Source organism: Gossypium hirsutum, chromosome A13, assembly GCF_007990345.1.
Source record: "Gossypium hirsutum isolate 1008001.06 chromosome A13, Gossypium_hirsutum_v2.1, whole genome shotgun sequence".
In the NCBI taxonomy this organism is placed as follows: domain Eukaryota; kingdom Viridiplantae; phylum Streptophyta; class Magnoliopsida; order Malvales; family Malvaceae; genus Gossypium; species Gossypium hirsutum.
Genome location: NC_053436.1, coordinates 102,015,494 through 102,035,970, shown reverse-complemented (window position 1 = coordinate 102,035,970; position 20,477 = coordinate 102,015,494). Strand labels below are relative to the sequence as shown.

At 30.8% G+C, this 20,477-nt stretch overlaps 1 protein-coding gene across 1 annotated transcript; it reads right to left on the bottom strand.

Annotated features, from left to right (window-relative positions):
- Positions 1-8,690: 8,690 nt before the first annotated feature.
- Positions 8,691-10,813, bottom strand: LOC107893150 (protein VAPYRIN). Its single transcript, XM_016818074.2, has one exon. It carries the CDS (start codon positions 10,574-10,576, stop codon positions 8,954-8,956), a length of 1,623 nt encoding a protein of 540 aa, XP_016673563.1. The 5' UTR covers positions 10,577-10,813; the 3' UTR covers positions 8,691-8,953.
- Between the last annotated feature and the right edge of the window lie 9,664 nt (positions 10,814-20,477).

Sequence of the window (20,477 nt, the reverse complement as noted above, 5' to 3'; positions counted from 1 at the left end):
TATAACTCACTGTTTATGATTTAGAATCACACGGCCAAGGACATGGGTGTGTGCCCAGGCTGAGCGTGTGTCCAAGCCGTGTGGCATATGAATAGGGCTCGAATCTTATTCTAAGGCCATAAGTGTTGCCCAACACGAGTACTGATCTCCACAATGTATTTATTATCTGAATTTGGTCGTAAGAGGACTATCTGATGCTCTAAGATTGATATATGGATGATATATACGATATCTAAACGTGTTAGACTGATGATGAACAACTTGTGATCTATATGTGTTTCTGTTATGTTTGAACCTAAGTGAGTAGGATCTGTCAGAACGTAATGTGCTATTGTCTATGTGTGCCAATTATCCAGGTACGATATGTATTCTGTTCAATTTGTTGGTACACCTCTGTGTTACTTTGTTGATGAAAAATATATGATATTTGAACATGTTAGACTGATTGTTACTGATTCTGATTTATAATCGTGCATGTGACTTCATGGCAAATCTGGTATAGTCTGTTGAGGTTTGATAAGCCTGTTTTACAAAACATGGACTCTCATATTTACTGATTCTGTTACTGAGAGATAGCATGACTTACATGTTCATTACTCTGATTCTGCATATGTATGTCATGATATATTGCGTGGGACTTGGGTTGATGTGAAAGGAGGAAGTTTCTAGCAGTTTAATGATCTACATTATCTGATGATTTATCCATAATTCTATTCCGACAGTTCGACTGTACTATAGTGGCTTGACCATATATATTTGATTGCCAGTTTAACTGCATATTGATAAGTCATCGTTGCCGAGCAACCCAGGATGACTTTATTGGTGTGTTTTGGATGGACGAGTTCAGGGGAGAACTCTATTTTGGTGTGTAACGAAGTTTGGGAAGACTGTTTTTGATAAATCTACATTCTGATCTGTTTAAAAATGCTACATCTACATAAACATACATGCTTTGTTCTGTTCTGTTTAGTATTACTCTGCTCTGTTCCATTTTGTTTTGTTCTGCTCTATTTGGTTTTGTTCTGTTTGAATTGTATTGTTCTACTCTGTTCTGTTTTACTTTGTTTTGCTGTACTACCTCTATTGAAACCCTTGTGATATTCTAGATATGTTCCGTATTGGTTATAAAACTATCCTAAGTTCCTTGTATGACTAATTTATATATCAAGAATTGTTACTTGTATTTGAGTTTGGTTACACGATGCTTGGTAGCTCACCCTTTGTCTTAACTTATTCTGTTCAGATGGACATCTAACTTAGGATTGGACAACATTCTGAAGCTCAGATTGTCTTGCACTGTAATAACTGTGATTTGATCTTTTGGGATTGTAAATGGTCTTTGGACCTTTGCCTTGCTTTCCTTTTGATAATCTCGTCTGTATTGGTCAAGTTCTAACACGAAACTATAAAATCACCTAAACCGATAAAAATGAATTTCTGGTTTTCAAAGTTAAAATTTTCAAAAAGAAATCAGTTTTCAATGCGTTGGTGTAACTCGTCCAAGTTCAGCTTAAACTTCCAGGCCGGGTTTAAGATGTTACAACAAGTGCACGACTGCTACTACTCACTTGATTGAAAATAAATTCATTATGACTCTTCCAAAGAAATATTATTATTTTCACAACAATACAAATTTCTCATGAAATAATCAATGTTGTTTAAATTGGGTTGGATTGACCGGTTGGATTGGAAATCAATTAAAGTATCAGTCAGTAGAAAAGAATTAGACCAATTGGCTCATGAACCGCTCGAAATTGGTTGAACTAGAATAAAAAAACCCGGTTAAATCATCGGTTGAATCAATTTTAATTTTTTTATGAATTTTTAATAATTTATTTAATTAATTTGAATGAAGTGGTCAGATCCAATGAATCAAACACCGGTGATCTAATTGGTTTGACCACCGATCTGCTTTTGAAAACATTGAAGATAACCTTACAACAAAAGATATTTTAACAATATTTGAATAAAATAACATTACTATTCAAAAATCAATTTCCACGAAAATAAATGGACTTGTATAGGAAAAAAAGCAGATTTTATGATGAGTTTAAATTATATTAGGATGATCCTAAAAAGTCACTTTTTAGCCATCCAAAGAAAATGTGTTACTTCATTTAAAAAAAATTCTAATTAATATCATACACTTTCTAACACTAAATTAATTCTATTTAATATTATTTTAATCTTAATTAGTGTTGATTAGTTAAATAAAATTAATTTTAAAAAATTAAATAAAATTAGCAAATAGTAATAGTAATGTAGGGTTTGTGGTTTTTTTATTCTAACTAGATGTTTTATTTATGGTATGGTGGGTTAGATTTAAAATTTTAAGAATTATAATTTTAGGATAAAAGTTTTGATTAAGATTTAAGGTCTAAAGAAGTTTAGGGTCTAGGGATTCAAGGTCTAGAAATTTAGAGTTTAAAGTTTAAGGTTTTAAAATTTTATATAAAAAAATAGATTAATTTTAGAGTGAAAAATAATAATAAGAGTTAATTTGATGTTTCTTATCCTGTTATATTATTCATACACTAAAAAATTATGATGTGACATATTATTATCGGATGCTTAAAGAATATTTTTTAAGATCATACTAATATAAGTTAAAGTCTTTTATAATTTGAGTTGGTTATAATAATTTCTAAGGTTAAAAGAGTTAATTATTATTATGTCATCAATACTTAGTACCTACCTATTGTTTTTACTTTCTTTAAGCCTATAAATATCCAATTTTTGTTTAGAAATGTGGATAATCAATTATCACTAGCTTTGTTGTATCAAAAAAGAAATTTTCACTTGCTTGTTATTTCTATTATTAATTTGTATGTTTGTATGAATATATAAATGGATAAATGCATAAAATCTAATTACCTGTATTGTTTGGAACTACTGGGATTTGAGTAATCCTCATGTAGTGCTCTTAAGGAGCTTGTTAGCTCGAATAAACTCAATATTTTATTTTTGTTCGAGACGTTTGTTCATTCCAATAAAATTTAAGATTTACGTGTAATTTTGCAATTTGATTTTAGTTTTTTTGTGGATTGCTTAAGTCGTAGTGGTGGATTAGCTATGTTTTGAAACTCTTTTGATGATATACCTATTTTCGGGTTTTCACATAATCACATTGATGCACTTTTTGAATTTGATGATGATTTTAAATGGAGATTATCGGGTTTTTTGGGATCTAGAATTGAATAACAAATGTGTTTCTTAGGATCTTTTGCATCATTTGACCTTTCTACAAAACTTTCCTTGGATGATCATTGGAGATCTTTAAAATTTATTATCTGTTAATGATAGGTTGACTACCCCATAACTTGGTTTGAAGGTTTTTAGGCTTGTGTTTCTAATTGCAATTTGAATGAGGTTCAGTTAATCAACTATCCGTTTACTTGGGAGCAAGGTAGTAGATTGAATTCACTAGTTATGTAACACATTGATTATGTTTTTGTGAATGCTGACTAGGCTCAAAGGTACCCAGATCACAAGCTTTAGAACCTTGTTAGTACCACTTCAATTGGTGGCTATGTCGGGCTTCTCCAACCCCAAAATTTATCGTTTTAGGTTTGAGAACACTTGGTTTAGTGATGATGGCTTTTATGATGTTACTATTGGTGTGTGGGACAACAGTTTCAATGTTTTGCTTATGTGGAAGCTAGTTAAGTGCATGTCTCGTCTCTTGCAATGGAAGGCTACGCTAAGTAGTAATTTTAAGTCCAAGATCTATAAGGTGAAGGGCGATATTGCTGGTTTCTGTAGTTTGAGAAGTAGCAAGGGATTTTTTTATCTAGTTTGCGTGTTGATTTAAATGTACTTCTTGTATAAGAAGAGGGGTTAGACATATTTATGGATGATTGTTCAGTCTACAGAGATTCCTTCACTAAATGCTTGGGAAATCTTGAAAGAGTGCTCGAAAGATGCGAAAAGATGAACTAAGTACTGAATTGGGAAAAGTGTCATTTCATTATAACGGAGAGTATCATTCTTGGACATCAAATTTCCAAAAAAAAAAAGGATTAGAAGTAGACCATGCAAAAATTAAAATTGCTGAAAATCTCCCACCTCAATCTTTGTTGCGTGGAAATCGAAATATTTTGAGACATGCTGGATTTTATCGGAGCTTCATCAAGGATTTCTTACACATCTCCAAAACAATTGAGTCATCTCTTATAGAAAAATGTTCATTTTACTTTTAACGAAGAGTGTAATCTCGCTTTTAAGACCTTGAAGGAAAAATTGGCGACTGCTCCTATTATTTGTAGCCTTAATTGGGATGAACCATTTGTAATCATGTGATGTTGGCGATTGCACTGTTAAAGTCATTTTGGGTTAAAAGAAAAACAAGATTCCATGCTATTCATTATGCTAGCAAGACTTTGAACCAATCCAATGCAATTACACAATCATCGAAAAAGAAATGTTACCCGTAGCATTTGCGTGTGAGAAATTTCACTTGTATTTAATGGCCAACCAGTTTACTTATACACAAATCACTCAACCTTGAAGTGTGTGATGAAGAAAAAGGAGATCAAAAGTAGATCGATGAGATGGGTGTTATTACTTCAGTAGTTCGATTTGTGGGTACTAAACAGAAAGGGATCGAAAATCAAGTGGCGGACCATTTGTCTCACTTGGAGCACTAAAGTGATTGCAAGGAGAATAGAGCCATAAATGACACCTTTATTGATGAACAATTGTTTCTTGCTGGCTGTTGCTTTATGAAGAAAATGATATATACAATTTTCTTCTAATTCAAATGTAGTCCAGTCGAGCTTTTGTTGAGCTAGTGAAGGGACCAATCAGACATATACAATATACAATTAGGCTCGAGTAATTGCAATTATGTCTAGAAGCATCGTTTTGATACTTCACAATTTATTTAATCATGAAGTCAGTCCACAAGAAGTACCATGATTGAAAACTCCTTGTTATACTCATTACGAAAGTAATTCATCCAATTATTTTGTCTAATGACCTTGTCATATGTGTGTTACCCTCATATGATATCCTCTATTCCTTTGAGCTAAATCTGTTCACTTAATACAATACTATTTTATCTCATTGTCATTATTTTGTCTTCTTAATGATTAGTATGATCACTATTAACTAATGAATATGATAAATTGCTCGTCCGAGAACAAGTAACTCGTGGCCACATTCCATATTTATCAGTCCATACAATGCCAATGAGAGGATATCGTTAACTCTTTAATTGAGTTATGAATTCCATTATTGCTAGTAAAGTCATGCCATACACAAGTCATGTACCCAACATACCGACTATCGGCTCGGTCATCTTTAAAGCATAAGCCTCCACTTATATCAAAGTACATGAGTTACATATGCATGGTCAGTGCCTAACTTAAGATTTAGGTAAGTCACACCATGAACGTCAAGTGAATTAATTCACAAGCAGATTCAAAATTAATTCAACTTGGGTCCAGTCCAATATATCATTCTTCCAATGAGTATATCTATGTCTCTACTCGTGGAGTCAATTGCTCCAACAGTTAAGACTAGCCATTTCCCCAATTGAAATTGTAGACGACATAATAATCCTTCTATGTATTTGATTCAAACACTCACTTTGATTCTTTTATGGGATTACAGACTTGTTTAGATTATCTATTGAAGTAAGTTATCTTTATCGCAATGTAAACATTCTTACAGTGCCACTTATCATCAACTTGAACTTAGACAATCAATGAGCTAATATTTGCTTGTCACAATTACGCTATGTATGCAAAACATAATAGATAGAAATAGAAAATATATAATAGTGAAACGTAAAATTAACTTTATTTGTTTCTTCATTGTTCAAATACATAGAAAACAGTTACATGTTTACTACAATATAAACATATTTCCCGATAGTTTTAGAGATTGATAGCCAATGGCTTTGGTATGCACTCTCATATGGTAAGGTTGATTTTTGGAATTCAAATTTAATTATTCAAGATTGTCTACATTTCAACTATTACTTCCATTCTTTGACCTTTTGTTGGACTTGTAGAAGCACTAATAGAGATGCTCATACCTTGGAAAATGTGGCTTTGTTATAGGCAAACTACTAGGAACATGTTATTTGTCCTACTATAATTCCTATTGTTCTGGCTTCTGATTGTTCCTCCAACTTAGAAGAAAGAGGAAAGTTAGGATCGAGTGTACATGGGTAAGCCTATTGGCTTGGGTTCTTAGGTACTCCTTTTATTTCTCCTACTTTTTGTTTTCTTCTCACTTTTAATGAAATTTTATCTTTACTTGAAAAATTATTAATTTTGGTAAATTTTGTAGTTTGGACCCATTTTGATTTTATACTACTTTGGTATTTTAATATATTTTGAGCTATAGTACTCTGATTTAGGTCCATAATATACCATTACTAAGGAAATTGAAATATCTAACTAGGCTTCTTTTATAATGCGAACCTAAAAATTGTTGGAAAAGTTCTCAAAAACAGCCTAAAAGTTTGCAACAAAAAATCTGTAAAAAATTTTAAAAAACAATTTTCATTAAGGATAATTTTTATTTTCTCACTTATGTGAATTTTTCTTTATAATATATAGTTTAAGATTACAATTAGACATAGTTGCATTCTGTATTATTTTATTTTTGTATTTTCTTCTCTATATAAGTCGCTAAGCCCCTATAAATACAAGTTTGATATTTGCATACCATTTGTTTTGATTGCAAATATTTAAGTTTGTTTAATATAGCTATCATATTTCATAGCTTGGAATATTTGTCATATCAAAATTTGGATTTAATTGTCGAATTTGTTCCAATGCTTGCAACGAATAGCATGATTGAGTATAAGCTAGATATGCAATTCATGTTGTGTGGGTATGTGATCTAGTCACAATAAACCTTGTTTGTGTATTTGTTGGTTAGAATTGAATCTAATTCTTAATGTTATTGGTAAATTGAATCCTAGGCATTTGTTATAGGTTATTTGTCGATAAGAGAAACCATTAATTGTGTTCATCTTGATTATATAGAAGGTAAAGTGAGATTTGTTGCTAGGTGCTCACCAGTAACTATAACCAATTTATCATAAAATACTGAAATTATCTTTACGTTTATGATCAAATCTATGAATCAAAATCAAGATTTTGCTTTAGATTAGATTTTCATCCTATTAATTTCTTATATTCTTATTTTTTATTTCTTTGCAAAATTTTAATTTTAATTTTAGTTTTTAATTCAAAACCCTTATTTATTTTTATTTCACTTGTTTTTATTTTAAAAAATAAAATAATTAATACTCTCTATAAATTCGATCCTGTATATAAATTTTTATATTTTTAAATAGAAATTTATTTTTGTTGGTTTGAACTCCAACCATTAATGCTACTTAAATACATTTTACATTCATATAAAATTTGAGAAGTTATATATTTATTTAATGTTTATATATATTTATTTTAATAAAATTTTCAAGGAAGTTTGTTAAAAATATATATTTGTGGAAGATGTAAACTATGAGTTAAATTGATAATCAAGTCTTTGTCAATGACACAACTGATAATAACAATGAACCCATACAACAACAACAACAACAAAAGAAATCCTCCTAATTCACACTAATAAAAACACAAAATAGAATCTATAATAGGACATAAAAAAATATAAATAGGAAATGAATACATAACCTTTTAAAAAATTATTTATAAAATATCTTTTGAAATAAAAATTTATATAAACATAAATAAATATGATTTTAGGCGTGCATACTAAACTTGATCATGGGCCGGGTCATTTGCTCAAGCTCGGAGACTCGTTCGAAAAGTGAGAGGGTTTGGGCAAAAACATAGGCTCGAAAAATAGGCTTGAACAAAAATAAGGTAATTTTTTTGCCCGGGCTTGGCTCGGCCCGAATTTCCTTAAAATTTGTTCGTTGTTGTTTGCTATCATTTTGCTATTGTTTTGTTTAAATTTTGTTATTATATTGCTCCTATTTTGTTATTATTGGTTGGGTATTGTATAACTCTTATTTTATTATTAATTACTACTATTTTAGGCACATTTATTTACTAAGTTGCAACTATTAGTGTTATTTAAGAATAAAGATTTTTTAAATGTATTGTCAATTTGTTGGGAAATTTTTTTTAGTATATTTGATGTATTATATTTTTTAAATTTACTTTTATATAAAAAAATAATATGGGTAGGTCAGACCGAACTTAAGTTTAGTATTTTTTTAACTAGATGAGCTTGGCAAAATTTTAAACCCATTTTCGAGCCGGGCTAAACTTGAGCCTAAATTTTTGTATTAATCCAGCCCGAACTTAGCCTGTACAAATACTAATACACCAATTGTCAACTACTTTAAATCATTAAAGTGATGTCTTATTTAGTTACTAGTGTAATAATACGAGTAAAAACTCTTAAAAAATAGTTATTTTTGTAGAGAATAAAACCTATTCAAAATAAATCATGATAATAGTTAAATATTAACAATTGAGTTAATTTATTATTAACTTATATACTAAAACATTAGAAAAAAATAATACTCTTACCAAACATAACAACATCAATACTTAAAATTTAAACTACCTATTATATTTTTTTGTGTCTTTCTCTAATATTTTTCTCCAACACATATTCAAGCATAAGCATAAAAGATAATCACTTAATTATATATTTAAAAAAAATTTATATCCTTAATCCGTTGTGTTACAATAAAATACAACTTTATTGCTTCAACTTACACCAGGAAATTTAGATACAAATCCATGTCTTCAAGGCCACTACGGAGCAATTTACAAGCAAATTGCCAACAATTTCACTTCATTTCCCTTTGGAAACTCACATTGATTTTATATAATATTTTACGTATAAATTCAGGTCATGGAATGAACCTTTCTGATTCATAATCAGTTCTAAAATTTAATTCTTCGCCAAAAAGAATCAGTTTAAAGCTCTCTAAGATATATGATCACCAAGCCACCTATATGACTGCCAATGGCAGCGATCTATCGAAGCTACCGCGGACAGCTCTTGCCTTTGTCGGTCTCCGTTTCATTGGTGCTTTCTTAGTCTCGATCTCTTTCCCGATTTTACCGTTTCCGAACGGAACTGAATCCGGCATAGCGCTGACTCGTGGCATGCCACCGGTTGTCGTTGCACCGCCATGGATCAATATCCTGCTGATGCCTACATAATGTAATGAATCCGCAATTTGCAAGGGTTTAACACCTTTGTTAGCCCTTGATTCCACATCTGCGCCTTTTTTTACCAACAATTCAACTACTTCAGCATGGCCTGATTCCACAGCACAATGCAAAGCCGTGTATCCGTCTTCGTCTCTTGAATCGATATCGATCCCTTTATCGATCAGTATCTTAACGGCATCCGTTCGTCCTTTAAACGATGCTCGATGTAATGCGGTCCATCCATGTTGATCTCTCCCGTTGATCGCTGCCCCGTTTTCGATCAGCCTCTGGATGGCCCTCACTTCACCTTTTCTAGCAGCTAAACACAAGTTGTCACCAAGCTTAAGTGCATCAAACAGTCTCATATGACCATGTTCCGCAGCAACATCGTACGCAGTTTTCCCTGTCTTGTTCCGAATATCTTTGTTCACTCCCTTTTGAAGTAACAACTTCACCATCTGCTCGTCGCCCAATCCGGCCGCGACGTGCAACGCTGTATCACCGTCCCGGGTGTTCCGAACACTGGGGTCGGCACCGTTAGCTAATAACAAACGCGTGCAATCTCTTCTTCTATTCTCAACAGCAAGGTGTAAGGCAGTGTTGCCATCTTTTGTGAGTGCATCAACGTTAGCCCCTTTAAGCAAAAGAAGCCTGAGTACCTCAAAATAGCCACCGATGGTGGCTAAATGAATCGGACCCCGACTCGAGGACTCGGATCGATCTGGGATAGCCTTATGAGCCAAAAGAAGCTCGACGATCAGCTCTTCACCGCACCCCGAAGCAGCTTCAAGTGGGGTCGAACCATACCGGCTTTGAAACTCGATATCAGGTTCGAATTCAAGCAATAATTGGACAATATCTGGTCTACTTTGAGCAATGGCGACATGAAGCAAGCTTTGACCATGGGAATCAACTGAGTCAGCTGGCCTCCATGATGGGTCACTACGGTCAAGAACTTCACGAATTTCATCCATGGAACCATCCATCACAAGCTGAACCAAAACTGGTGAGCCAACAAACATGATCTTCACACCACTGTCGATGAACACTTGCTTCTTCCGCGTGGTGAACCACTCATTGGGAACCGCATCGTAGCTCGACGTCGAGTCTTTCATCGCCGCACCGGGAACCACCACACTGTGGAGGAGGAAAGAATCGTCGGTGAAAGGGAACGAGTCCGGGAGAAACGAACCAGGAGGAAGATGATAAACAATCTCCACCGTTAACGTCCCAAGCGGTACTATGATACCCGATTGGGGCTTGACAGTATACCGGCCCTTGTTCACCGGCTGCAACCGGAAAGCCACCGGCATGGTGAACATAACATTACGTAAAGTAAGCTCGCCGAAACATTTCTGGCCTAACTCAATACGAACTGCAACGAGGTTTGAAGGTTCCAAACTAATAAGCCTATCCATATTTTGTTGTTTGATACTTCAAATTAAGAGTAGAGGTGTTTGTGTTGGTGGGTTTGACGGAAGATCGAAAAACCCGCCGAAAGAAGCATTAATGTGATGAAGAGAAGGAAAGCAAATGAAGAGCGAAGGGGTGAGTTATAGAACTTAAAAGGGAAAGGTCATAAATGGCCGGCTATGATGAGAGAATGACAAGTGGTGGGTGTAAAAAACAATGGACGACTTGTTCTATTCGGCATTCTGGGTTGTATAACTCCTATGTCACTGTTGGGTAATGTTAAATTTCAGTGTCGTTTCTGCATATCACTTTCATTTCTGCTGTATTTTTTTTTTTTTGTACATGGCAAAAAAAAGGTTTCTGCTGTATTTTATAGTTCCATTAATTGGTGTTTATTCATGAATATTATTCTTTTGTCAAGTGAATAGACATTTATTATATATTTATTTTGGAAATTTAAAATTGGAATAGTTAACTAATTCATTTTTTTTAAATAAACTTTAAACCACAACTAATAAAACGCATGAATTCCCTATATAACAAATATATAATCTGTTTGAACTAAATTCTGTATTGAATAAGGTGGTTCTTCAAACACTTGGACCTCTGTGAAACTTCTAGCTGTAACTTTAGCCATATAGTCAGTCACTGCATTATGAGCTCTCGGAATATGGCGTATACAAACCTTCCAATTTAAATGTATCATTTGATGAATAAAGCATAATTCTAACATCTTACTATCAATTGCTCCATAAGCCACAATCATCTCCACCAAAAGAGCATTATCACACTCAATCTCTAACTGTCGAATTCTATTCTCCCATACTAAGCGAAGACCCTCTAGAATAGCTCTCACTTCGATCTTAAAAATTGCGTCTTACCTAGCAACATCAAGAATACCCATAATCAATTAGCATCAGCATCTCTAGTCGCTCCCCCAGTGGCAGCATAAGATCCGTTTAGTGATACTACCGCATTTGTATTAAGCTTACTCCAACCTTTATCGGAGCTGACCATTGTTATGTAGTAACAATAAGATTAACATGTAACACAAGTGCAAGCATCCTTACATAACTCTTCGTCCAACTAACACCTATATCCACGATTTCCTGAGCACAACTGTGACTACTAGAAAACAAATACATATTCTGATTTTTCTATAGCAGCCAGCAAATTATAGGAAAAAAAAACTTCTCCATTCTATCTCTTGACTATCACAATATCCAATGTTTCACAAGTTCCATAAGATCCATTCATCTAGTGGTAAAGAAAAAAAATCTTACCCGAGCATAGGTTGGCACAACTGACCACCAAATAGTCTTAGAGAAGCTGCAATCTTGAACAACATGGATCCCCGATATGGTGAAATTTAAAAATAGAGAAACTAAGGGTTTGTCTACTAAATTAAAAAAAAATTAATGTTGAAAATTTAGATATTGAACTTTTTGTACTAAGTTTTATAAACACTAAATTTATATTATAAAATTGTTTGATACGTTAATAAAAATTAAGCACCGAATATAATTATTTTGTTTGATAACGGTAATTTTTTATTTTTGAAAATTCATGATTTCATCATTCCAATCTTATTAATATGATATTATTTGTTTTATTTTAAATAGTTTTATATAACAATTAGAAATAAAATTTGAATATTTTAATTTTTAATAACATGAGAAAATAATTTATTTCAAAAATAAGGTTTTAAAAGACTATAAACTTAATATTTTCCACATTAAGTGATAAATAAATATTTACTTGCTTATTATATTCTGAAAATTTTATATTAAGTAAAAAGTGAATAAGTTATAAAACAAAATTAAATATTAAAAAATTTCAATAAATCATTAAAATACATCCTAAATTTCGAGAAATAAAAAAATAAAAAACAAATTACACTACTTGAAGAATATTTTAATTGATGAAATTATTTTGTTAACAAATTAACCAAACCTAATCGATTTCGATTGGTGACTTAACTAAAATTACTACCCAATCAATTAAACATATTTTAGAATTTTTTATAAATATTTTTCATTTAATATATTACTTTTATCTGATTTAAGTAAATGCATTAATTACTCTTTTATAACATATTAACCAACAGCGCTAAATATAATCTTAATTAATGTTTTCCACAACAAAGCAATTTAATTAACATTGTTGTTAAATAAAGTTTGTTCCAAAGCATTTTTAATTAGATTACAAAAAGAGAATCATTATGAGGCTGCCAAAGGCTACCAAACTACAAACAATATAATATTCTCTATGCCACATATACATTTACTTTAATAAATCTCTAATTATTTTATATCACCACTTATTCCAATAATAAATCAATTGAAGATATTTTGAAATATAGTTTTTGAAAAATCTTAAAAGAAAACTACCTCTAAAACCCTACTTCTCTGACAGAAACCTATCCTTCCTTTTTTTTAAAAAAATAAGATAAATTATAACAAATGTGAATTAAATTATTAACAAGTTTATATTTTGGTCATTCAATTTTAAAAATTTACAAAAATGATTATTGAACTATTCGAAAGTTTTCATTTAACGCACTAAGTTATTAAGTCTTTTTTCTAAGTTCAGCTAGCGAGCTTCAAACAATAATTCAACTGTGGATCAGTACCCATTAACAAGTAAAGCGTATCTTAGATCCAAATTAATCTGATGATCAATATTAGAAATCAGAGAAGAAAGTTGTTTGGGTTTTGGTTCATAAATTCGCAATGTTCAAAGTTGTTTCATGAAAAAAATTAAACTGTAAAAGAGAAGAGAAAAATGGGCTTTCAGTCGGTGTAGACAGTGTGAACAAATAAGGTGATATAACAATGATTTTAACAATCTAGTGACTTAAATAAAAACTTTCAAATAATTTAATGGTCATTTTATAACTTTTTGAAGTTGAATGATCTAAACATAATCTCACTACTACTTTAGTCAACTTAAATATAGTTTTCCTTTAAAAATATTCTTTACTTTTAAAGATATATATATATACTTTTTCCATAAATTTTTTTGTCACATAATCTAATATTTTTAATAAAAAAATATTGAGAAAGAACAAGATCATTGCTTGATTTAATAAATCTTCCCAAATGTCCTCAACAATAAGTCAAATTCATAAATAAATATATATTTCCCTTTAGGTAATATATATATACACATACACAAATGTGTTTACAATAAGTTAAATATTATTATTTGAGTTTTAGTTTGGTTGGCATCATCATTATTGTCAGTATAAAAAGACGTGGGTTCAAATATGTTGAAACACATTATCTTTCTATTTTAAAATTAAGAAGAGATTATGAGTAATTTTATGTATTATATTAAAAGGGGATATATATTAACAATGTTACAATAAGTCAAATACTTTATAAAAACATTCATTACCTTTTAGATAATTATATATATATATTTTGTTATTGCGGATAATATATATATATATTACGTTTTAGGTAAAAAGATTCATGAAATAAAAAGGGGATTGATTAACTCAGGCATATTAAATTGATTTATTTGGTTAACGGGCCATAATTAAATAAATATTAACTTTTTTAAAGGAGAGTTAAACAATAATTATAATTGTATAGATGTGGCTATCGGTTCTCTTATTTGTTCAGGTACTAAGGTTTGTTTAAAAGGTGAAAAGATTTAAGTAAAAATATAAGCTTGAAAATGGGTTTAGATAAAAAATAATGCTTGTTTTCTAAACGGGTCTGGCCTTGAGTATAATTTTTTGCTTCAGTCAATCCGAATCAGTTGTTTTGCTGCAATTTCGCTATTATGTTACTACTATTTTGTTATTATTGTTTGAATATTATATAACTCTTGTTTTATTGTTAATTTCACTACTATTTTAGAGGCATTTACTTGCTAAGTTGCAACTATCTTAGTGTTATTTAAGTATAAAGACTTTTTTTAATGTATTTTCAAAGTGTTGAGAAATATTTATTTTAATGTTTTTAATTTATTAGATGTATTACATTTTTTAATTTTTTTTTATAAAAAATAATCTAAAATTTTTTAATATGAGCAAGTCAAGTTTAACATTTTTAATTTAAGTCGAGCTTTGGCAAAATTTTAAGTCCATTTTTTAGTCCAAAACTAAAACCTAAAAATGCACCTAAAATTTTGGGTCAACTCGGCCATGATAAGATTTAATGCTATTAGCATTTTTAGTCTTACTAAGTATTTTAATATTTATTTTAATGTTTAAACATTAGAACAAAAGAATTTACCAAATGGGATTGTGAATATTTTATCCGATCGGTTGACCACTAATCTAATATTTGAAATCTATTTGTTCAACATAAAATGGGTATAATTCTATAAACAAATAAAACAATTTTTAAATTTATAAGTAACATAGATTATGTCCAATATTGCACCTATTTGTGCCATTTCTTGTCAAAGTAATTAATAAATATGATTAGTTAGAACAGTGTGATTTCCATTGGTGAGAAAACTTATGGTGAGACTGCATCATAAGTTAAAGCAATTTTAAATCTTAATTTCCATGTTAAGCCCACATTTGGATTGTGAATTTTATTCATAAAGGGTCACTATAATTTGATTGGCTTTGAAAGTTTCCCCCAAAACATTGGATACATCAAATACATGACCATTTCTTTGGCTTTAATGTGCTATAGATTGTCTTCACTTGCTCCATGAATAATTGTGAGAAAATGAACATTGTTTTTGTTATCTAAGACTTTTACAAACCTGCCAATTGTTAGAAGTATAAGCAATAGAGCTTTGATAATTAACCCTTAACTTTTGAAAAGTTTACCCCCTTTAAGTAGTTGTTTGGCCCTCCTTCCAATTTTAAACAATAAAAAATATTTCCTTTTTTGTTTTTCGTTTCATATCACGTATGTTATTTTTTTAGTTTTAAATATTTATATAATATATTACAACTTTCTTTATTTGGATGATAATTTGCCACTTTTTAATTTTACATTAAATATGAATTTAGATTAAAATTCAATTTGTTAACTAGTGAAAAAGAACTCTTTTACTATTGCTACTAACAACTATTGTTATCAATGTTTGTCCTTCAAATGCAGCATCGAGTTCATTTTCAAAGATTTTTTTTCATCTTTTTATAATTTTACTATTGCTTTTATTGTGTTTTAAAGTTTATAGTTTAATTTTAATTTATAGTTTTTAATGTTTTGATCTTTTAAGATATTGTAGTTATGAAGTTAAAAATAATTTATTTGTTTTTTAAATAGAAAAGTACAGAGACAACACACTCACATTCAAAAGCGTCAAAAATTGAGTTATCACCTTCATCATTTGCTCCTTTGAACTCTGATGTTCGTCCTTCTAAAATTCTTAAAGCTGAAGATGCAGCAGTTGATTTGTCTAACTTGGAATGTGAACCTGGGTTACTAGAAACACAAAAATATATAGACTTTTTCAACACCTTTTGAGCTTTAATTCATGTAGTTTCATAGTATTTTTTGTCGAAATTCATGTTTTAATTATAAAATAATTAAATTGCACACAAATTATCAACATATTGACAAGCGTCGTTTTGCCTATCAAAATAAAATAAACCTCTTCAAAAATAAAATAAATAAATAAAAAGGTAGAATAGTGGAAGAGGGTCGATCCACAGGGAGTTTAATGGAATTCTTGATTAAATTTCTTGTTCTCGACCTAGGAGCTGAAATAGAAAATAAAAAAAGGTGGTTTGAGAAGTAACAAGAAAATAAAATAAACAAGTAAAATTGCTAAGAAAGATGTATTAAAATAGAAGCAATAAAATAAAGAAGATGAAAGATTAAGTTGAATAAACACGAGTATAAGAATCGCCTCAAGCTAGTTTCGTCAATTCCCACGATCATTGAAAATAGATTTTTGCTCTGGGATTCATGTCGGTTACAGTCTATGAGGTCCAACCCATCGCAACTTGCTTTTCTCTCATGTAACAGATCTTCCCAAGTCTATCTTCGAAAGTCGATTCTTAAGTAAATCAACCACGTCTATCGCCGTTAAAATATTTAGTTTTAAAATAGGAAAAGCCCAACTCGAAAGTTGCCTTATCGAGAATCATCTCCGATCTCATCTTTCCTTAGCGGACCGCCGCTAAGAGTGTTCATAGGAAGTTGAAATGCCACATGCCGATCCTTCCTCCCAACTGTAAAATTAAACGATTCCAGACCAACGGATCCTTTTTGATTTGAAAAACGTTTAAAAATTTTAGTAAGGCCGATTGCCAAACTATCTAAGATGAAAGACGAAAATGTATCCCAAAGGGATTTAAGCAATATTCAATTCTCACATGAGGAATTGATTCGTACTACTCTTGGCTTGAGAAAAATTAGCCAAGCATGATATTGATTATCATGCTTAACATGTTTTGATAATGTAAAAACATAAAATAAAATAAAATAAAGTAGAAATAAAACAAAAGAAGAAAATTTTATTAAAAATGAAAATAAAGTAGCAATAAGAACAAAAGACCAGAGACCCCCTTAGCCTTACCCAAAGGTGGGTATTTATAGGCTTCTAATTCCCAAATCAACAAGGAAAACTAATCAAAAAAAGATAAGATAATATCTTTAAAATTATGAAAATGAAATCCAAAATCCCCCAAATCACGTCAATAGATCAAGATAAGTTGTTTCCAGAATATTCCCCGTGTTGACTTCTGATTTGCCACATCAGATCCGCGTCGTGCCAACGACTTCAGTCGTGACAGAATAAAAAGAAAGAAAACTGCAGATTACGTCTTTTTGTTGCCATTTCCAGTATTGGGTTCACTATACAAGAAATAAATCAAATACAACCAATTAAGTAGTGAAAAATTCATAAGACAAAGGAATTAACAAGCAAAAAGTGTCAAATATAAGAGTACATCACATATTGAATTTTAATTATTTTTTATAATAAATTTACACAAATTTGATTTATTTTTGACAGTTTTGCACAAAGGATGAAAACCGGCTTGACAATCACCTTAAAAAGCTTGAACCGTTGAGGCAAATTTTGTATCAAGTGACCCAAGAGTAAAGCTAATTATTTTTTCAGCCATGGACGTCCAATAATAATTATTGAATATATTTTATAATTACTTTTGATCCAACACAAATTGGGTTAAATTTAATTACAAGCTTGATGAAGAGAAATGGGGTCCAATTGTGCTAGGTGAAGAGGACTGATCCACCAAGAAATTGACAGCCCAAACTGTCCCACTGTAGTTGACCCAATCAGCTTATTTTAGCTGATTTTTATGATTGCAAATCGGTCATTGAACTTGTCCTTAATTATGTTCAAACCCCTCCTCTTTTCAAGGCTAAAAATAACAAATTCAAATCAAATCATCCCTCCTACCATGCATGGCCGGCCAAGGGAAGGGAGATTGGCTGTTATTTTTAGCAGCCATCACCACCTATAAAAAGCCCCCTTCACTTCCTCGTTTTTCATCCCTCACTTCACACGTCTCTCAATCACACATTTTCTCTCCTTTTCTCTTCTAGTTGCTTTCCAAATTTCTTATTTCCTTTTCTGATTTCCCCTATTGAAAAAGAGCTTACATGCCTCTAGGAGTAGCAATAATCAAGTATTCGTGAAGGCCTTGGATCAATAGAACGAGCAAAGAATACAGCAACGCACTAGTCTGGCTTCAGAAAACCACCGAGACTTGTTTTTCTAGTTTCCTTCTCTTAGTCTTTGTTTTAATTTTCATTTGTTCATGAACATGAATATTTTTATTGTTGTTCTTGAATTAATTAAAATGACTTAAATTCCTTTCCTGTTAGATTAATTGCATTCTGTCTACTTATGATTATTAAAATTGTGTTTGTGTTATTATTAGGTCTCAGTAAATTATTCAATTAAAAAAAATCATGCTTACGTTATCATTGCATTTTAATTGTAAGATAAAAATTGAATTAATTATTTAAAAGTATTGAAATTGTAATTAATGGACACAATATTTAATTGGTGCATGTTTTATCTTTTAAGGTAGCTGAGGATTAAATTAGCTACAGTATTAAACAATTCATTAGTCTTGCATAACTTGCAATATTATTGTGATTAAATTGTTTCAATATAGAAATATTCGATTAATCATTTGAATTAACATAGAGATATGGTCAAGAGATTATTGAGTTTTCGTAGGTAAGTATGTGCATTAGTTAGCAAGTTATTGAGTTGTCGTGAAATTATTCGTAACAATATGAACACGATTCTAATAATTCTAAGTTAAAGAATAAAATTAATCTAATACATTTATGTCATATTGATTAAACTCATTTTTAGAATTCGTGCATTGGAATTTTACTTTTTATTTTCTTAGTTAGCACTTAGTTAATTTTTTAGTTTTTATATCACTACTTCAAATCAACATATTTTCCATCACCAAATTGCTTAAATTTACATTTCATAAATATTCTCTTTTACAGTCCTTATGGGTACGATAACTTGACATTACTTGTCACTTTATTACTTGTTCCGATTATGTACACTTGCACATTTCCGTCATTCTAATTGTCTAAGAAAATATATGAGTATCCACTTAATATGTGTGATGAAATTCGAAGAGCTTATACTAACTTAGGACCATATCAACCTATTATTTCAGAATATCCTGCTTCTAATTCAAAAAATCATCCCCGTTATTTTCAACCATCATTGTTTAAACATTTTTCCTGGTTAGAATATTCACTTTTTAAATATGCATTATTTTGTTTGATTTTTTTTCTTTTTAATAGATATCCAAGTAGTCGTTTTGGATCAACTGCATTTATTCATAGTGGCTTTAGTAATTGGAAAAAGGTAAATAATGGATGCAATTATGCTTTTTTGAAACATTTAGGAAAAGATCTGAATTCACTGCATAACAATGCACAATGAGCTTATGTAGATTTAATGAATCAAGCTCAACATATTGAAGTATCACTTGATAGACAAACAACATAGCAAATTGCAACTAATCATCTACGTTTGAAAACTAGTATAGGTGTAGTTTGAAGGTTGTCATTTCAAGGGTGTGCTTTTAGAGGCCATGATGAAAGCTTGGGATAAAAAAATTATGGGAACTTTCTTAAATTGTTATCATTATTAGCATCTTATGATGAAAAAGTTGAAGATGTTTTCAACAGTGTCCACAAAATGCTAGCTATACTTATTCAACAATACAAAAAGAGATACTGAAAATTTATGCCAGTAGAGTTCGTAATGTAATTCATGAAGAAATTGGTAACAGAAAGTTCAACATTATTGTGCATTAAGCGAGAGGCGATTCAAAAAAAGAGCGAATGGCAATTGTTTTAAGATTTTTTGATAAACAAGGACTGGTAAAAAAATGATTTTTTGATATAGTCCATGTTAAAGATATTGTATCATTGAATTTGACGAATGAGATTTTTAATGTTCTCTTGCAAGATAGTTTTGACATACAAAATATCTGAAGTCAAGGTTATGATGGAGCAAGCAATATGCGTGGGGAATTTAACGGCTTGCAAGCTTTGATTTTGAATGATTATCAATATGCTTATTATGTTCACTATTTTTCTCATTGTATTCAGTTATCGTTGGCTGCAGAAGCTAGAGAACTGGTTGAAGTGCATCAATTTTTTAAAGACTTGTATTGTTAGTATTGCTTCTACTTCTTCCAAGAGACACGATGAATTACAAAAAGCTCAAGTAGTTGAAATAACTCGTGTGGTATCCATCGATGAATTAGCAACTGGAACAGGAATGAATCATATTAGCACTTTACAATGTCCTGGTAAGACTCTATGGAGTTCTCATTTAAATTCAGTTACTAGTTTACTAACAATGTACAATGCTACTAGCACAATTCTTGAAAATCTAAAAAATATCGCTCCTAACTATTCTCAGTGAGGAGATGCTCATAACACATATAATAGATTGAGATCTTTT